General features: G+C 40.6%; 1 protein-coding gene across 8 annotated transcripts in view; it reads left to right on the top strand.

Moving 5' to 3' along the window:
* The window catches only part of MSRB3 (methionine sulfoxide reductase B3), an 85,410-nt gene that overhangs the window by 22,600 nt on the left and 39,006 nt on the right, over window positions 1-23,804 (top strand). For 5 of the 8 annotated variants that reach the window (XM_075745938.1, XM_075745914.1, XM_075745924.1 and 2 more), the window contains 3 exons: window positions 2,614-2,685; window positions 12,210-12,318; window positions 14,152-14,229. In XM_075745938.1, coding sequence (XP_075602053.1) covers window positions 2,614-2,685; window positions 12,210-12,318; window positions 14,152-14,229 — 259 coding nt within the window. The remainder of the gene's footprint in view (window positions 1-2,613; window positions 2,686-12,209; window positions 12,319-14,151; window positions 14,230-23,804) is intronic. The other 3 variants (XM_075745898.1, XM_075745887.1, XM_075745933.1) reach the window with 1 other exon arrangement.

Raw genomic sequence — 23,804 nt, forward strand, 5'->3', positions numbered from 1 at the left:
TATAAATTAATGTAGGCTTGCTTTGCCTTTGGTTTGTTTTTTTGTGTGTGGTGCATTGAGGGGGATGCAAGTAAATGGTATAGCATGTATCAAATTAAACATGGGAATGAGATCTAGAGCCAACATCTGCTTAAATGCCACAACACACTGTGACTTTAAATTTTGAATATACAGAAAATGCCTGGAGTTCTCATGACTTTTTTATAGCATAACACTTTGAGTTAGTACTTTTCCCACCACCCAGTTCTGTGTGAATTGCAGCCCTGCAACTGTACCACCATGCTCTGTGCCCACTGAGTCTGGAATAGTGCAGAGTTTGATCTTCTGGTTGAATGGCAAATACCATATGGAAGGAGACTTCCTATCCTTCTGGAACCCCTGCTCGCTCAGCGTAAGGGAGCGAAGTGACAGCAGAGCTGTAAATAGGGCTTTCAAACACAGTTTTAAACACCATGCAATTAAATCTTAGAATCACAGAATCACAGAACGGTTTGGGTTGGAAGGGACCACAAAGATCACCTAGTTCCAACCCCCCTGCCACGGCCAGGGACACCCTCCACCAGACCAGGGTGCCCAAAGCCCCATCCAACCTGGCCTTGAACACTGCCAGGGATGGGGCCTCCACAACCTCTCTGGGCAACCTGTTCCAGTGCCTCACCTCCCTCATCACAAAAAATGTCTTCCTGGTAGCTAATCTAAATCTACCCTCCTTTAATTTACAGCCATTACCCTTCGTCCTATCACTACTTGTCCTTGTAAACAGTCCCTCTCCAGCTTTCAGTATTTGCAGGACAAGGACTTGAATGAAAGTATCGTTTCAATTTCTATGCTTTGAATGGTACTTCTGTCCTTCCTGTAAGGAACAAAGTAAAACAATGCAATACTTACTTTAATATAAAGTTATAGTTGTAGATCAGAAATAAGTGATTTTTTTTTTTCCCAAAAGTTAAATGAACAAAATAGCATTAGGAAGTATCTTAGAATAGGGATGACCTTCTCTCTCTGAAACACTATTTTGTAAGCATGCGCGAGTTACACTGGATCAGTTGTGCTAGTGTTGTGTTTTTACTTGCTCTTTTTTCTACTTGTATATTAAGCACCTGGAGTGCAGATCTGTTCTTCCAAATTGTAGTTTTAAAATATTTTTTGGTCTGAAGTTGGGACTAAACATTTCTATGTCTGCAAACCTGGTGGACATTTTTTATAGCCGAGGTGGTAAAGCCAGAGGCTGAGCATGCACTCCCAGTAGATGGCACTAAGCATACGCTGTTTTGCACGCCTAGCGGTATATGAAAAGCATCCCATTTAGGAATCATTCTTACATAAAGTACACCCTGAGACCTTATGAACATTTACAGGTATTTTAAGAAAAGCGTGAGCATTGGGAAAAATCACATCAATCTGTGCTCGTAGGCAAACTACCTTCGCATTGGTTCAAGGTTTCTTCATTTCCAGTAATGATTACAGCTCAGTTGTGTCTGTCCTATGATGTAGAAGTGTTGCTCCTTGAGCCCGCTTTATTAGAGTTGAAAGCTCTAAATTTCTTTGGAAATGTAGGATGCACTCAGCACCTGCCAGGATTTAGTTCGCAAAAATTAAATCTTTAAAAAACCCCTCTCAAAACCACAACAACCCCCCCAAAAAAAAAACTTTTAATGTAAAAACTACTTCAGCTGCTTTAGTGCATACCAGCAAGTAACTGATACAAGTAATGATTATGCAGATTCCATGTACATATGTTTTCTGTAGCAGACCACCAAGCTATAAAGTAAAAAGATAGCTTATTTTGCTTTGCTGTGTCTTAATTATTATGGGTTCTCATTTCTTAAAAAAATCCTTTATTTCTTTAACACTGTGAATGTTGTGCTGCTTACATCACATTTTTTTGCATGAGATAATACGGCTTTTCGTCTCGTGTAGATCAAAGAAAATTATGGTGCTTGTAAAATTAAGTAAAAGTAATGATGAAGAAATTACAGGGGTAGACAGTATTTTTTTCTGTATGAAATAATAAAGTCCTAGACAATATTAAATTGTTGTGAAGTGTTTAATTACTAAAATAACAATTAGTAGGAAACCATACTTTTCTAAGATTAGATTAAACTACAATACATCTGTATGAAGATGGTGCTGGGCATATGGTGTAAGTCTTTATTAAGTAAATGTCTATAGTATAGTTTCTCATAACCTGTTTTATTAAATCTTTGTTAATTCCAAGTTTCAGTATAATGTCTTTCCATAAAATTGAAATGAGTAGTTAGTGAACAAAAAATTAATGAGTCTCAAAATTGGATTTTTAGTAGTAAGCTGTTAACATAAAGGATTACTTTTAGGAGCAGATCTTGCAAACAGTTACATACATGAGTTATTCGTATCCATTTGTCCCTCTGGACTCTCAAACGGCTCATGTCAGTGAAATTATCTGTGCGTGTAGTGTTTGCCAGATCTGGCTTTAACAACGAAAAGTCTAGAAAAGACCTTAGTCTCTGGTGTTCAAAGTACGGTACTTGCTGTCAAACTTTGTGTGACTTAAGTATGTCGTAACATTTCATATTGTATGTTTCTATGATCAGAGATACTATTTCCATAATGTATGTTACAACTTTCCCATAGCTTTCCGTAACGTGTATCGCCAAAGATGTACTATTTCAGATGTCTCTTCACGTGGTCTGAAAGAAAATAAAAGTAAGACTGATATGTTGCATAGCAACACTCGTCAGTATGGCTATGGTTAAATGCTTGTCAATGTTTTCATTATAAATCCCTATTTTCTGGGGTTTATATCTTGAGTGTAAAAATTTGCTCTGGATTTAAATATGTCCTACGAGGTCTCAGCTGGGTGTATGTGTTCCTCGGAACTGTAGGGGGACAAAAATTAAAACTCGTTTCTATGAAGCTAAATTTAAAAAAAAAAAAAAGGAAATATCAATTTGGAACAAAAATATATTTTTAAACTTAAAATACAGTCTTACAAATTACCTGGTTCACTACCTCCCAGCAGTTCTGAGGAATTTGATAAATGCTTGAAAAGAGTCTTGAAAACAAGCACTATGTGAGCGCAATAGTAAATAGCATGTGAAGCTGTTCATGTGTCATTATTACATAAATGTCTGTGTGTATGTCTGCGTGTATGTCTGCCTCCTAGTCATATGATAGTAGAATGCTGCCTTATCATAATAGAGCATAACATTATCCTAGTTTTGGAATGGCTTGAAAATGGGTTTTAAAAATCATCTTTGTATAGCTGTCTTAATAGGAGTACATTCAATGTTGCATTTGCTTCAAAAATTGTCCTGTATTGACAAATGTTTATTTTGTGCAATAGCATTCAGTCCGTAATACCTTACTTAATACAGTTTAGCATGAAATTTATTTGTAGATACCTCATTAGGAGTAATACTGTTACCGTGCCTGATGCTTGCAAAACTTGGGATCATAAAGCAGAGCAGGAAGCACTTGTTAGTGTACCCTTTTTGTTTGCACCGTAGGGTTTATGTCTTATTTTGTCCCCATTTTAACTCCTCGTTCTGGCAGAGTTTTGCACTCTCCCTCATCTGCTCGATAGACAGACAGCGCCTGTCTCTGCCTCGTCTGGGTGGAGGCTCAGCAGTGACTCTGTAGCACTGAGCAGCGCAGGGATGATGATAAGTTCCTTGTGCTCCCAGCACCATGCACAGAGCCAGTTCCTTAACGTGGTCCCTGATGGATCTCCTAAGGTCATTTGCTTTTCCCTTCCTACTCCCATAAAGGACCCACCACAAGCCATTTCTGCCTTTCTTGCAGGAATGTTTTAATTCTAGGAGCTCATAAATTTCCTGCGTTCCGTTCCTGTGCCCTCTGCAGCTCAGGCTTACTGCATTTTCTGCTGAAGTTGGGTATGGAAAAGATGAAGTTTTAGCACTAACTGTGTTTCTGTGTTTTAAAGGCTCCCATGAAAAGCTACTTTCTTAGTTATTAGACTCTCTGTGTATAACAGGAGGTTTGAGAAGTCCTTTAAGGACCGCCTTCACTTTTTTCCCTTCAATTAAGAGCAACCCATGGCTTTGTCCTTACTCTGAGGAGTGCATGATGAAGGTTGCAGAGAAGAATATGATGTGAAGATAGCAGCACACAAAAAGGAAGGAGAATTTGGAAGGATATTACTAAGCTGACAGAGGGCAAGCAAGGAAAGGTGCAAGATGGAAATGGGAACCCTGAAGTCAGTAAGAGTGTGTTTGGAAGTGTTGGCGGAGGTAACATAGGAGGTCATTTAGGGAATGTGCGAGCTTGGAATTTGATGGTACATTGAATGGGTCTAGAGACTGTGGACTGGGAGTCAGGCACCAGAGACATGGTCGTTATCATAATTCAGCTGTTAGGTTAACCACAGGTTGCTACAGCACAGATCTTGATTTGGGAGGAAACAAGGAGTATAGAGAAATCACGTCCCAGAGATGGCTGAGAAGCAGAAAATGTTTCTTCTTAGTTACAAATGAAACGCGTCTCATCTCATGATTTCTTTCAAAAGAAGCTGTGTTGGGAAGGGGTGCCTGGCTGGGATACGAAGGTGCCCCCTGCTCCAGCTGGAGGAGAGGTTCTCCTGGGATGGTAGCTGCTGGCAGCCCAGGTCTGGCGCTGGCAGCTTTGTGCACCGCAGGTAAGAACTCCCTGCTCAACTCCCTGACCTGGGTCAAGGAGTCCCAAGAAGAACAAAGCAGGGGAAGGGCTTGACCAACTCCTCTTGAAGCCCTTTTATAGGGCTTGGCCCCATCTTCCTGACCCATAAAGCATGACTGAACTTACAGAAACATAGGGAAGTCCAGGAGACCCACAAGGGGAAGAAGTTGGCAGCTACTAACCTTTTTGGCTCTTTCTCTACCTTTAGTCCTGAAGCAGGGTGAGAGGGGAGGATGCTACAGTGGTGGCCATAGAGCAGCAGCTGGAGTACAGCATGTTCCAGCTATTCCTGTCCTCATGCTGGGTACATCCCTCAGTGCTTGGAGATGTGGGATGAGAGGCCATGGAGCAGGCTGCGCCTGCTTGCATCTTTGCTAAAAGGGTTCCTGCACAGTTGGAGATGGGCCGAGTTTTGCAGGGGGTTAGATCTGGGCTGTTGTGGGGAATTGGAGGAGAGGAGAGACCTCCCCCCACTCCATTCCTTTCCTCCACCCCCATCCCAAGTATAGATTGCAGCACCTTGATTCTTGAAAAGCAGTGCTCATTTCACAGGCCACACATCACTATTGTGGAGGAAGCAGCAGGAGGATTTAGCAACAGCCTGAATGCCACAATAAGCTACACACCACTGTGGTAACCGCTGGCAAATGCTGACTTTTTAATTGTTTCCACTGCAGGGTTAAACCTTTATTAAAGCTGTGTGAATAAACTTATTTTGATGGCTTACTGAAGTATTTTAAATGTAAAAAGTAGCATAAAGCACTGTTATTAAATTCAGCTTAATTCTGCTGTTAATAAAATGCCTTTCCGTATGTTGTGCACCCTTTTATTGATTCTGACAGAAAACTACTGACCAGATACAGAGTGCTCAGTGTCTCTGCTTTTCTCGTTTTTAATTTAAACAAATGTAGTGCCTGTGAAAGGTGCTAGGATCATATCAGCAAAACAAAAGTCTCTTTATCTGTTGGGGGAGAGAGGAAGAGAAATCCATCATTATAAATGTTCCCTCCTCTGCTGCTGTACCAATAGATCTTGATGTTGTCTTGCCTGGTTTGCATCCCAGAGTAAGGCAAATAGGTCATCTGCCCCGTGCCCTCTGTCTTTGGCCATCTCAGCAGAAAGGCTAACAAAAGTGGCAGTTCGTAACGTAATGAGCTTTTGCTCCACTTAATTGAAGGTGCTGCTAATCACCAGCCTCTGCTGAGCTGCTGCATGTTCCCATTGCTGTAGTACCGGTGAAGATGACAGCTTGAAGAGCCCTGGGCAGCGCAGGGTGGAGTTGGAGTCCTCAGCAGTTCTAATTTGGAAAGGTTGTGAGACCAAGATTGCGGCTGGTAGTGACATTTATTTCATTAGTGCGAGATAAGGAAGTAAAGTAGACATCCCTGGAGAGGACAAACGGCACTGCTTTTCTTTCCCCCTTCCCCACTACACAAAACACTTCAATCTTTTTGTTAAATGTTTTTTACATTCGCGGGGAGGGGAGGCAGCTTCAGATTTCTTTTCCAGGGAATGTCTCTTCAGCTTGCGTGGCTACCTCGGCCACATAACCTGCCGCAAAGATGACTGCAGACCTCATGAAACAACAAGGCAGCTTCCAATCCCATAGATGCTGCCTGTACTGCGATCACTGGGATTCCAGTACTGCGTTCTTTGGAAAGAAAATGAGTGCACAGAGGAGATGCGTTAGTTGGGAGTTTGGGGATATTTTTTTTAGTGCTTTGGAAATTTGTTGTCTTATATGGGAGAGCTCTGATGGTGACTCAAAATCTCTACATTTATATAAAAAAGGAGCCATGGGAATGACTAGGTGAATAAATGTGACAGCTCTGTCACTTGATTGCATGGGAAGCTTGTGCATTTGCAAAGAAGGGGCTTGCCCTTCCCTTGCACCCATGTGACCCTCCTGGCTGTTACGTAAATCTTTTTTTTTTAAAGACAGTTGATTTTTGGGTGGTGGTCTTTTAAGATAGAAGCTGGCATTTGACCCCGAATTGTAACTCTTGTCCTGGTACCCGGCTTTTGGATTTTCGACGCACAATGTAATGGAAATGGTCTTCGCCCCATTACTCCTAATGCTTGCATGAAACTGCAAATGGTATTTCAACAGCAGGTGGGAGTTAGCTACCTACAGCAGGAAAGCAAAGGAGCCATCCCTCAGAGAAGAAACACAGATCTGTTTTTCAATGTGTAAAACATTTACAGGGGTTTTTTAATGATGAAGTTTGGATTTTACTTAAACTTGACCTCTCACCATTTCAGAGTTCTTTTGCAGCATCTATCCTAGTCAGCAGCATGCTTAGGTAATTTAAAATGGCTTCTGATGGGATTATAAAATATCTATCGTGTCAAATACAGGTTTTGTAAAACAGTGTTTTCCAACTTCAAAGCCAATGGAATTGTTTGCATTGATTTGCTTTTTCAAAGTTGTGGTTGGGTTTTTTTTTCAACTAGATGAGCGGTTCCTGGCTTGTTTGCAGTGAGAGGACACTGCAGCGTTCTCCCAGGGCTGCAGACTAGAGGCTGCAGAGAACAGACTAAACAGAAGTGAAATAGAGAGTTGTGCCTTTGCCTTTCCTAAGCACAAAGAGACATAGCTGTAAACAAGAGGCATAAACTGTGTAAATGAAATTTGAAATGATAAAACCGAGAGATTCTATTTTTAGTAATACTGAGCATTAGCGATAGCATATGTAAGGATATTTATTTAAAGAAATGTATGCAAGTATTTTTTAACCTTACAGGATTCCTTTTAACGTCAGTTTGAGATAATTTACCATCGATGACTAAGGTATGACCCACTCATGAGGGGACAGGCTTTGAGAAACAGAGTTGTATACTTAAAGCCAGATCCTGTAATCTGATTTACATTCGTAGACCCTTATGTAGTTGGAGCTATGCATATCCTCAGGGGTCTGCCCACACAGGTCACATTGCAGGATTGGGGCTGGGGTGGTATATGAATAATAAAATGTGCTGGAAGGCCCCTAAAAAACTGCTTGGGTATATTAAAAGAAGTAGTACTGAAAACTAGAAGCCCGATTTATTACATGGCTGTGCTCTGCTGGAACATTTGATCTTGCTGTATTTAATGCAGGAAGTCTTAACGGTATGTGTTCAGTGCATGACTGTAATGTCCATTAATGCTAGTGGAACAGAAGCATACGTAGAAGGGGGAAAATGTATGCTGTGTCTTCCACGCAGTTGAAACGTTGAGTTAATTTCAGTGATAGGAAGCAACAAAACATAAGAGAAAATCATTAGAACGGTTCAAAAGACTATTTAAAGAAGGAAAGCCATAAGGCAAAATGCCACCATATTTCAGGGCATGTCAGACACTAATCGCCACCCTCCGGCACGCTGGAGCAGGTGAAGGGCTGAGTGGTGAGGAGTAATAGTCTGCCAACTTGTGTCCGTCTGTCTGGACGTATCTCATTGCTAGTTTTCTTGTGAATGCTTATATGGAAGGAAATGGCACACGCCAGTGGTATGAACCACAGATTTGAAAAGGTCAATTGAAATTGGAATTTATATGTGAGGTGAGATGCTTAATGTCTTCATTATCAGGTCAACACCCAGCAAATACTTTCTGTTCACTTCATTTGTACAGAGGAGGACTCCAGAGCTGAACTCTGAAATGCCCGTCGTCTGTGGGTGAATAGTAAATAGCAGAGTGCATTGCGTTGCTTTGCAGAAAAGCCATTCCTAAGCACAGCAACGCCATGAAGACTCTGACAAGGTTTCTGATGGTGTTTGTTTCACCCTCCTCAGCTTTTTTTTAATGTTTATGTATTAAGATTTGTGAGCCTGGCCTTTTCTTGGCGAAGCCTACCATACTGCTCCATACTGATCTTAACAGCTTTTAGGACTGCTATAACTGTTGGCGAAAGGCTGAAGGCAGGTGGCCTCGAGTGGAAACGCTGGTGGCCGTTTGTGGAGCAGTAGTGTGCGCACTGCTCTTCTAATGAGCACCAACCCCAATGAAGGCACTGAGGTGCGCTGATTAGGGAGATTTAATTTGGCCTGCGATCATGCAGTGGAATATAAAGGGAATTGTGTCTACCTGTGTAGGCCAGCATTCGTTCATCTCTCCTAACAGGGGGATCTAACTGGAGTTGGGAACATAGCTGTCCCAGGCTCTTCTAAAAGTCAGTGCTGAGAGCATCACCTGCAAAGAACGTGTGAGATCCAATCCAGAGTCCTAATATAGAGCTAACGAATCCAGACTCTGTTATTCTCACAGTGTATTTCATTTAGTCTCACCATTGATGTAATCACAGTGATGTCATGCAATTTGTAAAAAAACTGATGACCTTTTTTCTCTTCTGCCTTGAACTGTGTAATTTGCAAATGAACTCTGAGCCTGCCTTTATGCCTGAGTTGCTGAAGAAGTTTGCCTGTATGGGAACCCTTTCCACAGCCCGTACCTGGTCCTTTCTTTGGGGAACCAGGCTGAGGAAGGTGGTCAGCCTGCACCTTTATTCTTTGCTTTAATAACAAGTTTGATAACAGCTGCATTGCTAGTGGCCGTTTCTCTCATAGTTGGTATATATTTGTGTAGTTTTATGTTGTCCCCTCCCAAGACACAGACAGTTGGCTTGAATGTAGAGACATCTCGTATATGCCATAAAGGAACAGTTGAAAAAAATGGGAGCAGCTGTTCTTGTACTGCAAGTTAAGCACTTTTGTCCCTCTTGCATGTTATTTTTTTTTTCCTAACTGAAGGACCGTATTCCTGGAATCCCATCCAGTAGGTTTTAGAGTTCACTGCATTTTATCGAGGCTTGTAAGCTAGCCCTGTTCCAGGTAACATATCCTTATGTCCTCTGCAGTCGGGTGAGTCTTGCTTTACCTCCCTGGCTCTTTGGCAATATGGAAATAGTGCAATCGATTTACTGAGCTATTTTTTTGTTTCTAGCAGTTAAATAATAAGTGCATTTAACTGAATAGGGCTGTTCTTGAATGCTGAGGGCTGGACCAAGAGATTTCCTTTATGACCTGTAGTGCAACTACAGCTTTTGCTGATGTAGACTCCATTAAATTACAAACCTGGAGTCCTTCGTCAGGGTAAGTTGCAGTTTGCCCCAGTGCAGTTTGGCAGAATTCCCCTGTTGACATGAATACTTGGCTGTATTGTAAAACACACAGTTAATTATTAAAAACAAGGAGGAAAAAAAAACTTACAACACGCTCCCTACTTCTGATCTATGTTGTGGATTGAGCGGCATATAGAAATTTTCTTGTGCATATAGTGAGCCCATTGATTAAAGAATACTAAATTTCTAAAACAGATGAAAAAATCTTCAATGAGAGTAAAGAGGGAATAGTGACTGTTCTTTAAAATACTCAATATTATCTCTAACTTTTTTCAAAGTGAAGTTATTCTTAGCTTGCTTTTTTGCAACATCTAAAAGAGCAAATAGAATTTAAAAAAAATAATTGGAAGATATTTTTAAAAGTGAAGCGATGTTGGTGTGTAAGGTTCTTTGCTGCTCTCTAGACTGCTTCTTAATACTGAAATATTAGATGAAAGACTGTCTCTCAAACAGTTTCTTTCTGAGCTGCGTAACTCAACATAACAATAGCTATTTATATAATGCATATCCTTCCTTTCCCAGTTAGCTATACTTTGAAAGACTTATTAGACCTAGAGCCCAGCACATTCGGAGAACAAAAACCTCCAAAGTTTGACATCTTTAAATAAGCAACCGAATGTTATAAAGAACAAACCTCACTTACAGTTAGGAAACAATATTTACATTTAAGGTTGAAAAGCCAGGATGTAGGAAAATTTTGCTAATTTGGAAGGTGACCTTTAAGTGCACCAAAACCAAATAATTTGTAAGCTATGGCACAGGGCACATTCCTGCAAAATTTGTGTGAATACTGCTTTAGTGGTTCTTGAAAGACAAACAAAGAGACCTGGAATGAAATCTTTATCCCTCTCCCAAATAAGATTGAAGCTAACAAAGGCATACAGCAGTGCTCTTTCAAAGCTTGCCATTAAAATGAAGGCTCTGCAGCACAGCTAATGAGATGGCTCGGAGTGGAAAACAATCTGTTTTTAAGAATGTTTAGATCAAAAGTAATTTCTAATCTATGAAATAAAGTCGCTTTTCAGTACCTTTCTTTCACTAGTAAAGCTTTTTATGTTTGCACTATTTACTTCAATCAGATGTTTTCAATTTTACTTTTTTTCTTCCTGAAAATACTTCCTAGGGTTAGTTGGTAGTGACCAACAGCATTATTCTTTTTCTCTCTCCCCCATTCACCCACCCCCACACATTAAAAAAAATGAGAAAAGAAGAGGGGGAGGAAGAAAGAAACATCTTTTCTTAAATGATTTGCAAGCATCTGTGCTTTAAGCTACTTTTTATGAACACTCCTTAGTAATGACTCAAGGTAAAAAAGCAGAAAAGCATCCAATGTTAGGAAATTGCAATCCAATACCATGTAATTTAAACCTGCCATTGCCTCTCCTGTACTAAATGACATACAGATGGGTAGGTCTGTTCCCTCTACTTTGGGAATACAATTGGTCTTTTTATGAGTGTGTATATATTACTAGCAAAAAATATTTTTGTCAGGACTGTTTATTTCTAATTGTACCATATTTTAATTGCTGTCATAATTAGAGTGCTTTTTCCCTGCTGTATTTTGTCAGCTAATTTTTGCGAGCGATTATCAAAGTTATTTGAATATTTGGCAATTTCTGTTACTACTTTGGGAGTTTTCATTCTCAAAAGCAACCTTATTGTTATTTTTTCTTCCCTGATGTGATGTGAATTTCTGCACGATACAAATGTTTTTTTACAGTAATCCTTATGTACTCCTTGGATTTTCTGTGTGAACTAAGCAAAACATAAGATGAAATTTTCAAAGGAGGGTAATTTCAATAGCAACCCTAATTTTTACAAGTTTATTGTGGAACCTTGTACAGCTTTGTGCATAAAGAAATGACTTGCTCCTCAGGGCTCCTATTCTAGTGCTTCAACAGTGAAAAAATACAATGGTTAATGTTATAAAGTAAAAGGACGAGGATGCGACTAGAAGTTAAAATCAACCTTATTGGAATTCTAAAGATTTAGAGTTGCTTTTGAGCTACTCTAAAGGGTAATTAAATTGTTGGATGTTGTGGCTGAACATCATATGCCCATTACCATAAGTCTCCAATATAGATGTCTTGTAAAGAATGTTTCAGCTATAGTTGGGTTTTTTTGCAGGTTTTTTTTTTTTTAACAGTTGGAAAAATGTTACTGTCTTCTGAATGATTGTGTGTGCAACAGTTTAGCATGTAACACACTGAAGGGCTTTGGCTGTAGCACATTGTCACTGCTCCAGTGGAATCACCTGGCTCTCAAGCAAAATTCTTTTTTAAACTTGGATTTGAAGAAATAATCAGCTGCAGTTCAGCTGAGCCATTCTTCGTGCATTAGGGACCAGTCTGGTCATTGACAAGTGAATGCAGAAGCTATGCTGTGGCCGTCTGCCAAAGCAATTATTCAGGATTTAAGCTAAAAAGGCTCCTTCTCCCATATCCTCTCCCTTTGCAGGGTCATGTAGGGATAAAAAGGACTGTAAGGTGGTCTTTTCCCAGGAGGAGCTGAGGAAGCGGCTGACACCCTTGCAGTACCATGTCACTCAGGAGAAGGGGACTGAAAGGTAAGGCAGGACGAAGGAAATTCAGTCCTTGAAACACAGGCATCCTGCTTTTCTCCCCCTCCTCTTAATGGTGCTTCCTCACCTTCCCCACCAAGCTTGTGGTTTTGGTTTTTTGGGGGTTTTTGGTGTTTTTTCCCCCAGGATTTCTGCACTTGTTTACTAACCCCTACAAATTAACACCACTGCAAAGACAAGCATCTGCAGCACGGGGGCCAAGGCCAGGGGTCTTGTGTGACTTTTTCTTTTAATGAACACTGCATGTCTTATAAAGTCACCAGGCTCATGTTTAGAGTCTGTTTTTAGTTTACTACAAAATGTGTGGAAGTAATAGCGGTTTAGGTACACTTTTTTTGGAAGACATGGCAGTAAGCAGAACCACGAGGGAAATGGCCCCGTGCCAGGAGGCTGGAGGTTTGAAGGTGGCCATTGTAAGTATAGACGTTTTGGCTGCAGAAAGAAGGTAGCATAATTTAGTTCTTTTCCACCCCACTCCAATTTCTTTTTGAAGCACATGTGGAGAAGGTATTTATTGGCTCATTTGTGGTTGGAATGTCAAAAATTTTCAATAACTGCCCTCACATGGCTTTAGTCGCTGGAAGCCAGCCCCGAGTCCTGGAGGGGAAAAAAAAAAAAAAAAAAAAAAAAGGACTCTCTTCCAAGACTGTTTTTAGTGAATAAAGTCTCTCTCTCAGCTGATTCCAGCATGAAGGTAACTTGCCAAGGCCTAGCCATTTTTTGTTGTCTAATTTATACCATTGAGCTTGGCATAAGGCCCTGGCTTTACCTCTGCTCCAAACGTACTAATGATGTAACTGCTTGTTTTCATTCATGACCTGAAAGGGCTCCCCACCGCACGTGGGGTCCCGGTTAATCGGGAGCACTCTTCCTGACAGCGCGTACTGGTGGCTGAATTTGCTGGGGGGGGGGTGGCGGGGACGGTTCTTCTCTCTGCTCCGGCCCCCTTCGTCCTCCCGCAGCCCCGGAGGGGCAGGGGGCATGCTGGCCTCTGCTGGGAGGCCTGGCCTTCCCTCCCCCCCCGACCCCGGCCCTCCTTGCTCTTCTGTATGGGACCAACAATATGATTTAATGCACACAAACAATCGGAGATTAGGTCATTCTTAAAAATCCTGTTTATAAAAAAAAATTGGACCTCATAAAAAGGGTGAAAGGATAATAAAAACAAGCTGCTGAGCACATAGGCTTTTTGTTGGGCTAGCGCAGCTGATTCGTATTAGATGAATGACCTCCTAGCCTTTTAGATTGTTAACTTAGAAAAATATTCCCTTAAAGCTGTAATATTGCTTTTCGACTAAAAATATAAGGCGCGCACAGCTTGAAATCGTGGACCAATTATTTCATTTTCAGCTACAATGCCTCCATCGCCCCGGCAGCCCACGGCGGCCTGACCCAGCACTGCGGTGCAGGCACCCACGCGCCTCACACCTCTCTGCCTTGGCAGTGAAGCCCACCGCTGACACGTTTCCTCAGGTTGAGCTACGTGTCAAACAGTCCGTGTTTACAAAAACACTTGCCAAATGGGGCAAGATTCCTGTTTTTTCCCTTTTTGTTGCTGTTGTTGTTGTTCTGTCCTTTGAACTGTGGGACAATTTGCTTCCTTTTGCATGATGCATAACACCTGAGGCACGCTAATGAGGGCATTCCCCTTTTCCTGTGCCTGCTTCATTTGCTGCCTTTAATAAAAAACAACTGCCAACTGTTAAATCGTGGGGTTTTTTTTCTGTAACATTTTTCTAAAGTTGTAGCTAATTTAAGAATTAAAAAATCCCAAATTCCTTTATTTATTTTTAAAATGTAGTGTTGTTGTTTTCCCAGTGCCTTTGAGGGGGAGTACACACATCATAAAGCTCAAGGAATATACAAATGTGTTGTTTGTGGGACTCCTTTATTCAAGTGAGTATGCTAAATATAGTTTTGAGATTTCAGTCTCTTAGTTTATGTGCTGTGTTCCCGTGTAATCTTGCGTATATTCTAGTATTTATGTAATTGTATAAGATCATTTAAGTCATTCAAATTGATAAGGGATATGAGAGAAGCAATGTAAATAATAATGCTATAGTAAAATTAGTCTTATAGCAAAGATAAAAAATTTTAGTAAATAAGATGGTAAGATAACATTCTTATAAAATAAGTAATTGACTGTAAAAAGTGGTAATTCTTTTTCTTTCCTCTTCTTACACAGCCATGCCAAGTAATTGTAAAACAGACTTTCATTGCACTGATAGATACTGAGTTTTGGCTGTTAGCATTATTCACAGATAGCTTTAAGATCTGGATCCCGGATGGTGATGCTGCATCCATGCTACAGCATTGTATCCGATAATAGAGGAAAAAAATAGATGCTTTTTTAGAATTCAAGCAGTTAAGAAAATAAAACCCAGGAAAATTGCATTACTTACTGAATTTTCATGCATCCCAATTAGCACGCATGGAGAGGTGGTTTAGGAACTGAGGCAAAGATTAAGAAAGAAATAATAACTTTCATGTCTTGCATGAAAAATACTCTTCAGAAGTACTGTGGGAATTACGGCCCTAAATTTGGTGCTAGAAGCAGTGCTGATTGAATTCTCTCAAACACTGCATTGTTCTGCACAGATTGAGTTGTTACTTGTTTTTTCTTCTTTCTGGCTACTTGTGTTCATTCAAATGAAGACTTTAAATTTTTTGCATTTTTTTTCCCTTAGTTCACACTGTCTCAGTCCCTCTCACTTTTGAAGAGGTACCTTTTCAGCAGCATGAAGCAGGATGGTCAGGATAGCGCTAATAATAGAGAAAACTGGGTCAGTAATAGGTTACAAAGGAAAATAAAATTGATGTAGCTCCAGCATCACCAGATGTGGCAGTGATAGTTGTTCTCAAGAGACTGTCTGTAAAGATGAAAGGAGCACTTCATCTCTAGGAGGATTACCTGCAGAAACTTCAGTAATAACGTGAATCTTTTGAGTTGGAAAACTGATCGTTACAAACTCAGCCAAGACAATATTCTCATGTCATGTGTTACTGTGGTGCTTGGCTTGGAGGTAAAAAGTGGGGATCTAAAGTCTCCATAACCTGGTTTTCTAGTCTGCCATTTAGACATTCCCCTGCTTACTATAGCTAAATCTTTATGGGGGAAATCCTGGCTCTGTTGAAGTCAATTCAAATTTGGCAAATGAACAGAATAGAGCCAGGATTTCACCTTCTACCTTCAAGACTGGCTTCCTTTCTATCGTCTGCTGGAGAAAGAGTAGGGTTTTTTGTAGGGTGAGATTTGGAAAGCAGTAGTTCACATAAATGAATGTGAACTAGTTTCCAGTTGCTTTCACAATCCATTTAATATGGGAAAAAAATGCAATATGAGACTTACCTGCGATTATCTCAAATGCGCAGTATGCTTTGGCGTAGTCTTGACTTTTTTGAGTTAACGAGTTGGATTTCTCTATGTGAAATGAGCTATATGGAAATGTCCCTGTTTTCAGGTTCTCTTTGAGACTCCCCATGGATTTTACGGGAGGAAAAAGGGGGAAAGAGGGAAGTTGTTTTTTTATTTTTAATAAACCCCAGGCCAGTGGGCACCTGAAAAAAAAAAAATCACCTTGCTGATTGTGTCCCAAGACTGTACTGGCCTTAGCCTGATCTCCCCAAAGTCTTCATGTTGCTTTGTGAGCTCTTGCCACCTCTAGTCTACATCAAATTCAGCCAGTTGTTCTGAAGTGGCTGGCAAGGGTGGGAACAAATGGAGAGGGCAATAGGGATCCATCTTCTTTCATTTATGGACCCCAAAATACTAGTACATAATGTCTTCTTCAACTAGGGAAAATACATTCCTGTATCTTAGTGACTGCTTCAGCCCAGACAGCTAAAAAATTGAGAAGGAGACGTAGATAAGAGAATGCAAAATGTATGCTATTTATTAATTTTTCCCCACAGAGTGTAAATCACCAAAGTATCTTCTTAGGAGTAAGGTGGTAGTATGATACAAAGAAAGTTCATTACCCCATTTAAAACACATGCAAGTGGGGTTTGTGTTGTTTTGGTTGGTTTTTTTTTTTTATAATTTCCAGATAGTCATCTGAAACTTGCATTTCCATTTGTTTCTCATTGGGTGTCCATTAATTTTTTTTCTTTGTGTCGCTGTAATCCGTAAATATATATATTTGGACTATGGACCTGTCAGTTTAACTGGGAAAGAGACTGGATCTTCAGCAGTAATATTAACAAACTTCAACTTTTAACATTTCTGATTTACGTTGTTTCATTACCATGTGACACACGAGGTCAGGGAACACATGAATTTTACACTCCAGATGAAAGACCTGGGTTTTGGTACATCTTTAAAACAGAATTCTGTCTCTATCACAGGAAAGATAAAAGAAACAATTAGGAATTTAACATCTCTTCATCTACCTACTTGTACTAGTGTTATGAGAAACCTCCCAAGCTTTATGGAGAACATGCTTTAACTTTTTCCACAAAGGTGCCTCACACATAAAATCCATAATCATGCCACTGAATCTAATTATTCCATCTCTGAACTTCCATGCCAGACAGTCTCCTACATCCCAGTACAGCTGCCTAAAGAAAGCAATAAATGAGAGAGACAATAAACTCATCTCAAGAACCTCCTTTTTCTGCAAGCTAGCCCTTATCTGGTTTTGTGTTACACTTACTGCAATCTAGCTGCAGGCTTATGCTAAAGGAAGCAGCCGTGCTCCCCTCCGCCTTTCTCTAAGGGGATTTTCCATGGCTTCCCCTTCGCTGGACCTTGCCTGGTGTGGCTGGAGCATGTCTTGATGCAGCACATCATTGATCTGATTGATTGATAGAAAAATAATCTACCACCAAAAATAACTTGTGCTTATCAACTGTACCTGCTTGTGTTAATTTTTTGTGAGCCACATTTATTATGGCTGGACAGCCTCAGCAGCAAGGTTGTGTGTTTCTGTGTCAGTTCACAGAGAGCCACCTACACCACTCGAATCCTCAGTGTTTTCTAAGGGTCAAGTGTATTTGAAATATTACACCTACTTTAATTTTTCAAGGCATTTTCTTGTACATCATGCAAAAATACCATTCCGTCCACAGCCATGGCAAGAAGAAGTTAGAATGGACCCGAGTGAAATTCACGACTTGTGCTATTGCCATAGGAGAGGAACTATTCCATATTTAATAAACCACGGTCATGTCCTTTACCATATGCAGGACTGTGTGAGAAAGGTGTGGTATAGATGGGAACTGGGAAGCCTGGGAGAATCATTTCCTTTTAAAAAAAAAGAAATATTATTGTTGTGTCAGTTTCCAATTTTTAGGGCCAAGGAATGAATTGCCAAGGCTTCATAAATTACCCGCTGCTGCCTTTATTGCTTCCTGGAAGGAATTCTTGGTAATGGTGTTGGCTCTTCTGAACATGCACTAGGAGAAATAGCAACACCCTTATTCATGTCATGTTTTCATTTGATTTTCGTTGAACTGTGTCAGGTCTTCTCAGCATCTCTCAGACATCCAAGAGCAAATCACAAGAAAAGCAAAGCATGGCTGGGCAATATTGCAGTGCCATTAGTATTGTACCACTTTTGTCTTCACAACAGAAGGGAGGATTTCAATCACCAGGCTAGATCTGTATGAGGAATTTCCTTGCTCCAGTGCTGAATGCTTAATTAATGGTCTTTAAGCTTTCTTAATAATCTCTGTATCCTTTGAGCAGGTCAAATGACAAATCAGCACTGGCTATCTGACTAGGAGAGACCATATGAAGTAACTGCTGTAGCGTCTCTAATAACATCTAATAGAAGTACTTGAGCAACTTTATCCACCCTGACTGACTCAATTTCCTCACAAAACTTTGTCAAAACCAGCAGCTTCTGTTTAATAACTTTTGTTTCAAGTAAGTCAGCTCTCACCAGTGTAGGAATCGATCAGCAGGCAGTATTACCAAACAATTCTCATCCAAATGCAGGTTTTTACTAGGTCTTGTGTAGCTCCAAGAGGTTTGAGGATCTTAAAACTTGAAAGAGATTCTGCAATTGCTTGTGATTGTCCCCTAGAAAAGGCTGATGGAGTTAAAAATGAGTGAAGTTGTTATCATCGAGCATTGGTTTCTTCTTGCTTCATCATTTTTTTGGTTGAAACCAGCCATTGTTTTGAGTCTGCTGTGTCATTGCTAGATGACAAATTGTTATGCACTCCTAATCATCTCACCAAAAATCAAGACAGCAGAGTGCTCGTCTTCCTCGGAGCCATTGGTTTAATCCATCTCTGAGGATGACCCTCAATATGAATGCTTTATTTACTGCAGTCCCTGCAGTAAAGTTCCTCTGTGAAATCGGCCCATGGCATCTTCCACATCTGAACGTACCTGAATGCTGAATCCACATCTAATCCTACCTGAATGCTGAAGATGTGCCAAGCTATGTACAGCTTATCACAGCTGTAGCATGGGACCGTTGCTGGAGCTTGACCTGGCAGTTACTAATTTTTGTGGTGGTTTGGAACAGGACTTTGTACTCCTGGCCCTCAGGAGCCCCTTGGAGCAAGAACGGTACAATTCTGCCCTTGGGTGGAGCTGCTGGGCGGCTCTCGGGAAAGGCTTCTTTCACTGGATGCTTGGCAAGTGTTGCGGATAAAGCTGCAGTTGTTGCAGCAAATGATTCTGCACTCCTAATCGGCTCATGGGTAGTTTTTAATATCCTCTAACTGGCAGCTTCTTGGCTGATGCTGAATGTTATTTCACTACCCTCATATAAGCAATGAAGTCTGGAAAGAGTTTTATGTTAAGGATTAGGAGAGGGAGAGCAAGTTTGGAAAACAAAAAACACTTCATCTCATTTTTTCCCTTGATCCACAAGCCACCTGGCCTTGTTTTTTCAGTAGGTCAGCTCTGTTGTACTGGGCTGGTTGCTGCCCACGAATGTAGTAAGGCACTGTCTGAATTATTCCAAGCCAAGGTCACTGGCTGCACAAGGAGCAAGTCAGATGAGACTGCCAGCTACAAGGCAATACAACAGCAAACCTGAGATTTCCTTTTGCTTGTGTTCTCCGAGTAAGACCATCTCCAGCAGTGAAAACAAGACCAGGAATATGGGGGATCTCACAGTTTGCTAGGCAGAGGACATTTCAACAAGCGTCCTTTCCAAAGGGCAAAAGATTGATGTAGATTTCCTAGGTGATGTGGATTAGGATTCAAAAAAGAAGAAGAAGGGGACTTGAAATGTAACATTTTAAATACTTCAAGGTCTCATTGAGACAAGCCTCTGAAATTGTTTTGGTTTACTTATTGCTGAGCACTGCTGAACTGCAAATCCTTGTTGAATGTGCTTAGGAGTAAGAGGAAATAAATACAAAGAGTTCCATAGTCCTAGAGATGTGTATAGACAACTTCCACTGATTTAACTGAGAATTTCACTGATATTTTCACTGCAAAATTTCAATGTATTCTTTGTAAACTTTCAAGTCTGATACGTAATATTCTGTTTGAAATTCACACTGCTTTGTAGTGACTGTTAATCAGTCATTCTGCTTGGAAGCACTAATTTTCAGCTAGTCTTAACCTACCTTAGGCTCTACCATGTGTATTTATGTACTTGAAGTAAAAATCAGGTAGAGTGGGTTGTGGATCTACAGAAGCTGTATATTTCTATATTTATTTCTATGTAACTCTTGCATTAAAAAAAATCCGGACAGAACTCATGCTGAGACTACTTGTTGACTAACATGATGTTAAAATGCTCTTTTTGAATTTGGCTTTTCATCAATATGCTGAATAGAAAATCTCAGAGCATCCATCAACAGTGAATCAATCTTTTTCTGTAGTCCAGGAAAGCAAGATTAAAAATACACCTTTAACTAGGCTTCCTAAGGAAGTAAGGCTTACAGCATTGTGCTGTCTGTATGTAAATCCTTTCCTAATAATAAAACTGTATTATTTAATCTACTTGCCAATTTCAGCCAAATTTGACAGGGGAGTAGCTATTAAACCTCAAAGATATTAAGTTCTTAAAACTTTCATGAAATCAGGAGAGAGATCACATTCAAGCCCTCTCCGAGGAGAGACCAGAACAAGAGTTCAACTATATTATTAGATTATACCAGATAATATTATTGTAAATAATATATATATATTATTGTATTATAACAGAGAACCCACATGAGGGTGGAAGAGAGAGGCATTATGAAAGTCCAGCTCTGGGAAGTACCTATGAGGAGTTTCACCTTATTAGACACCAGAGGGTCTGTCCCCTGGCCACAACGCAGCAGCAAGCCCAGCTTTGCTCCTGCTGCTGCCCAAGGACATACTTGGTTCTTAATGCTCAGGGGCTTCTCAGATTCCCTGATGGTGGGGGTCTTGTAAATTCCTAGATAGTTACATCAGGTATTAATTTTTACACTGGAATACTTCTGCATTTTTCTTTCTGGAAGCTTGCCTTGTTATTTGGAGCTTGGGCTCATGAACAAGATCAGTGACCATTTCCAATTCATGGTTTGCATTTTCAGAATAGAAGGGCTATGTCCATGCTTGTAAATAAAATCAACAAACACCTCTTCTCTGGCCTTAAAGGCAAGTGACAAGGCATGGCTTATGCATGTTAATCTAAATACCTCTCCTCCAAAACAGAGTGCCCTGGTTCATCCTGCTTGTGAGGAATTGTCCCTGGCCTGAGCCTCCCCTGCACCTTGCCTAGCTCCTGTCTAGGAGAGTGCTAGTTCGCATGGGTATGATACGGGCCAACACAATGTCCAGGGACATGTTCACAACTGAGCATTTCTGTCCTGGCCACCTTGACTACAGCACTGCTAGCAAGCTAAAGAAGTCAATGACTCCTTCAGTGTTAAAATGAAAGGATCAGAAGTGCAGAGGTTTCATCAGCGGCTTTCTGAGGGAGCTGTGGGGCTTTCAAAGGCTGTTCCCAGCCCTTTTGTTGGGCTTCAACAAAACTTGAATAAAGAACCTAATAAAGACTTCATCAAGAAGGGTGAAAGCAAAAGGCAGTTGTAATGCAGCAGTAGAGGTTCTGCAGTAAGTCCTCTTTGCCTTCTCCTTGCCAAAAGCCCACTTCACTGGTAAATAGCAGATCTGTGTTAGCTTCAGCTGCAGCGTGTCTGGTCATGCCATAGTATGTGGCACTGAACAACGGCACTTCAGTCACACTTTGGAAGGCAGTAGTTGAAAATTCACACTATAGGAACACGTGGTGATTATCATTACTCCGTTTCTCTCTCTTTCTCAGTACTTGGCAGTCTGAGCATCTGGTTTACAGTGTCTTTTAAAAGGAACAGGTTGAAATCCTGTGCCTCTTTGCAGTACAGATAAAGTGACCACCAGTATTTTATTGTTTGTGCCTGATTTAATTATTCCTGGGATCTTTAAAGTATTGTGGCACCTTGTCCTTAGCTAAACCTTTCCAGTAGCTCGCTATTTCCTTGTATATTGTGTGTAGGTAGTTGAGCTACTTGGCATTTGTATTGCCATGTGTTGTGTATATTTGAGTCATATCACAGTTGGAAATGGAAAGCATTTTATAAATATCTTTTTGCTCTCTTTATTCATATAGACTCCTTTCCAAAGATATTTATGAATGATTCCGTGACTTTCAGAGTACTCCTGTGGGGCAAAAGTAGAGAAAACATGCAAAAGCTATTATTTCTTAGGGTGGGTTTTTGCCCCCTCTTGGTGTAATAAATGATTAAAGACAGTTTGTGAAGTCAGTGCCGGCTTTGTAAGGTGCATCTTGTCGGGACGATGCTTAGGTTGCATAACAGAGTGTGTACAGTGATAACAAACAATGTACAGAGAAGTTTTTCCTTGGCCATTTTTTAGTTGCATATTTTTAACATCTATGTGCAACTAGTTTCTGATGCCTTTGTCTAGCATGCTGTCAAGAAAAGGATGTAAATACTGGAAGATCTAGGGGAAAAATGCTAGTTCAATTGAAATCATTGGAAGATTTGTCATTCCTTCAGGTAGTCAAGATGACTTTGTGTTCTTGCAGAGTGCTTCTCTCTCATCTGCTAGTTGTTGCTTATTTGCAATGCCAAAGACGCTTCATTATCTTCCTCCCTTTCTTCTATGCCCTTCTAAAATCTCTGCAATACTTGTCCTAAATTTTGCACAAGTGACATGGTGACCATAACGTAGGTGACCCTTCTCCTCTCGATGGCTCCTAGCGCTACCTCCCATGTTGTGTTTTCTTTCATAGCTATTTTGCTGTTGCCAGACAAAGTTCTATTCATTTATCACCCCGTATCGGTTTCCTGATTTGTTGTCCAGTAATTTATGACTGTTTGGAGCTTTGGTACTCATTACAGTGTCCAGTGACCCTTGTGACCCTCCTCTCCATGTACTCTCTGCCATCTTGGCCCCCCGGGCCAGTTTGTTGATGCTGCAAGTTGCAGTGCATATGTCCATGCCAAGCCATGCAGGCTGAGAACCAGGGTCTTTTTTTGACCAACAAATACCAAGTATCTGGAATTTAGGCAGTGAGATTATGCAGATAAAAAGACACTGAGAATACGATTCATACGTTGTCTCTGACTACGTAGGTAGTGAGGTGTTGCTGATACAGTGGTGAGCAAGAGAGAACAGTCTAGACAGATATACTGCAGTTTGAAGAGAATATTGTAAATAAAATACCGAGTAAGCGGCTTTACCTGGAACTCAGTGGAATTCCCCCCAGTTTCTGGCACGCACCTTTCGCAAGGTAGGGGCTTCATCTTGCTGGGCATAAATACTAGCTGAAATACACTGCCAGACAAGAGCATGGGCTGGTGCCCTGGGCAGTTACTGGTGGTGGTGTTTTTGAAGGCATGTCAGCACCATACTTTCTTTGTTCAGTGATTTTGGTGGTACTTTGTAAGCACCAATTAGGAAGATAAGTTATGTTTTTTTCCCTTCCATCTTTTCACCACCTGAGAGTTCTATTTAAGACATAGAAGATTGTGAGCACTGAGGGAAGGTGGGGAATGAGCAGGAAAGGAGACAGGAGTTGTTTCCTTTCTGATGGCTTTAACTGTAACTAACAGCGTGGACATGTTAATTTTTTTTTATGTTGTGATTTATTTGATATTTGTTTGCTGTAGGATAGGTCTTTGGTATGGGATTACAATGCCAATTATATAAAATACAGAGAGTATGTGTGTAATACATCTACACGTACCTGCATGTACGAGCTTCTAAAATAAAATAAATCTGCAATTAGTTCTTGAGCTTCAGTCATTTATTTTTGAAAAAAGAAGGCCTGCAACTTCCCCAAATACATCCCCTCCCTGATGCAATGTAAAAGGATCCAACATTGTACGTCCTTCTTAGAATTTCTGAGGAAATGCGTTTTGCTGCCAACGTAACATCCTTTAACAGGTCTCCTGCTGGTCAGACCTCGTGTCCTGCTGTGACAGCCATGACCATGTGTACAACTGATTGTTAGTGGGCAATATAAATCTGATTGGAACATGCCCGTTAATTGGTTTGAGAGCTCGATATAGACAATGCTGTCTTA

The sequence above is a fragment of the Balearica regulorum genome, chromosome 1, assembly GCF_011004875.1.
Source record: "Balearica regulorum gibbericeps isolate bBalReg1 chromosome 1, bBalReg1.pri, whole genome shotgun sequence".
Taxonomy (NCBI): Eukaryota; Metazoa; Chordata; class Aves; order Gruiformes; family Gruidae; genus Balearica; species Balearica regulorum.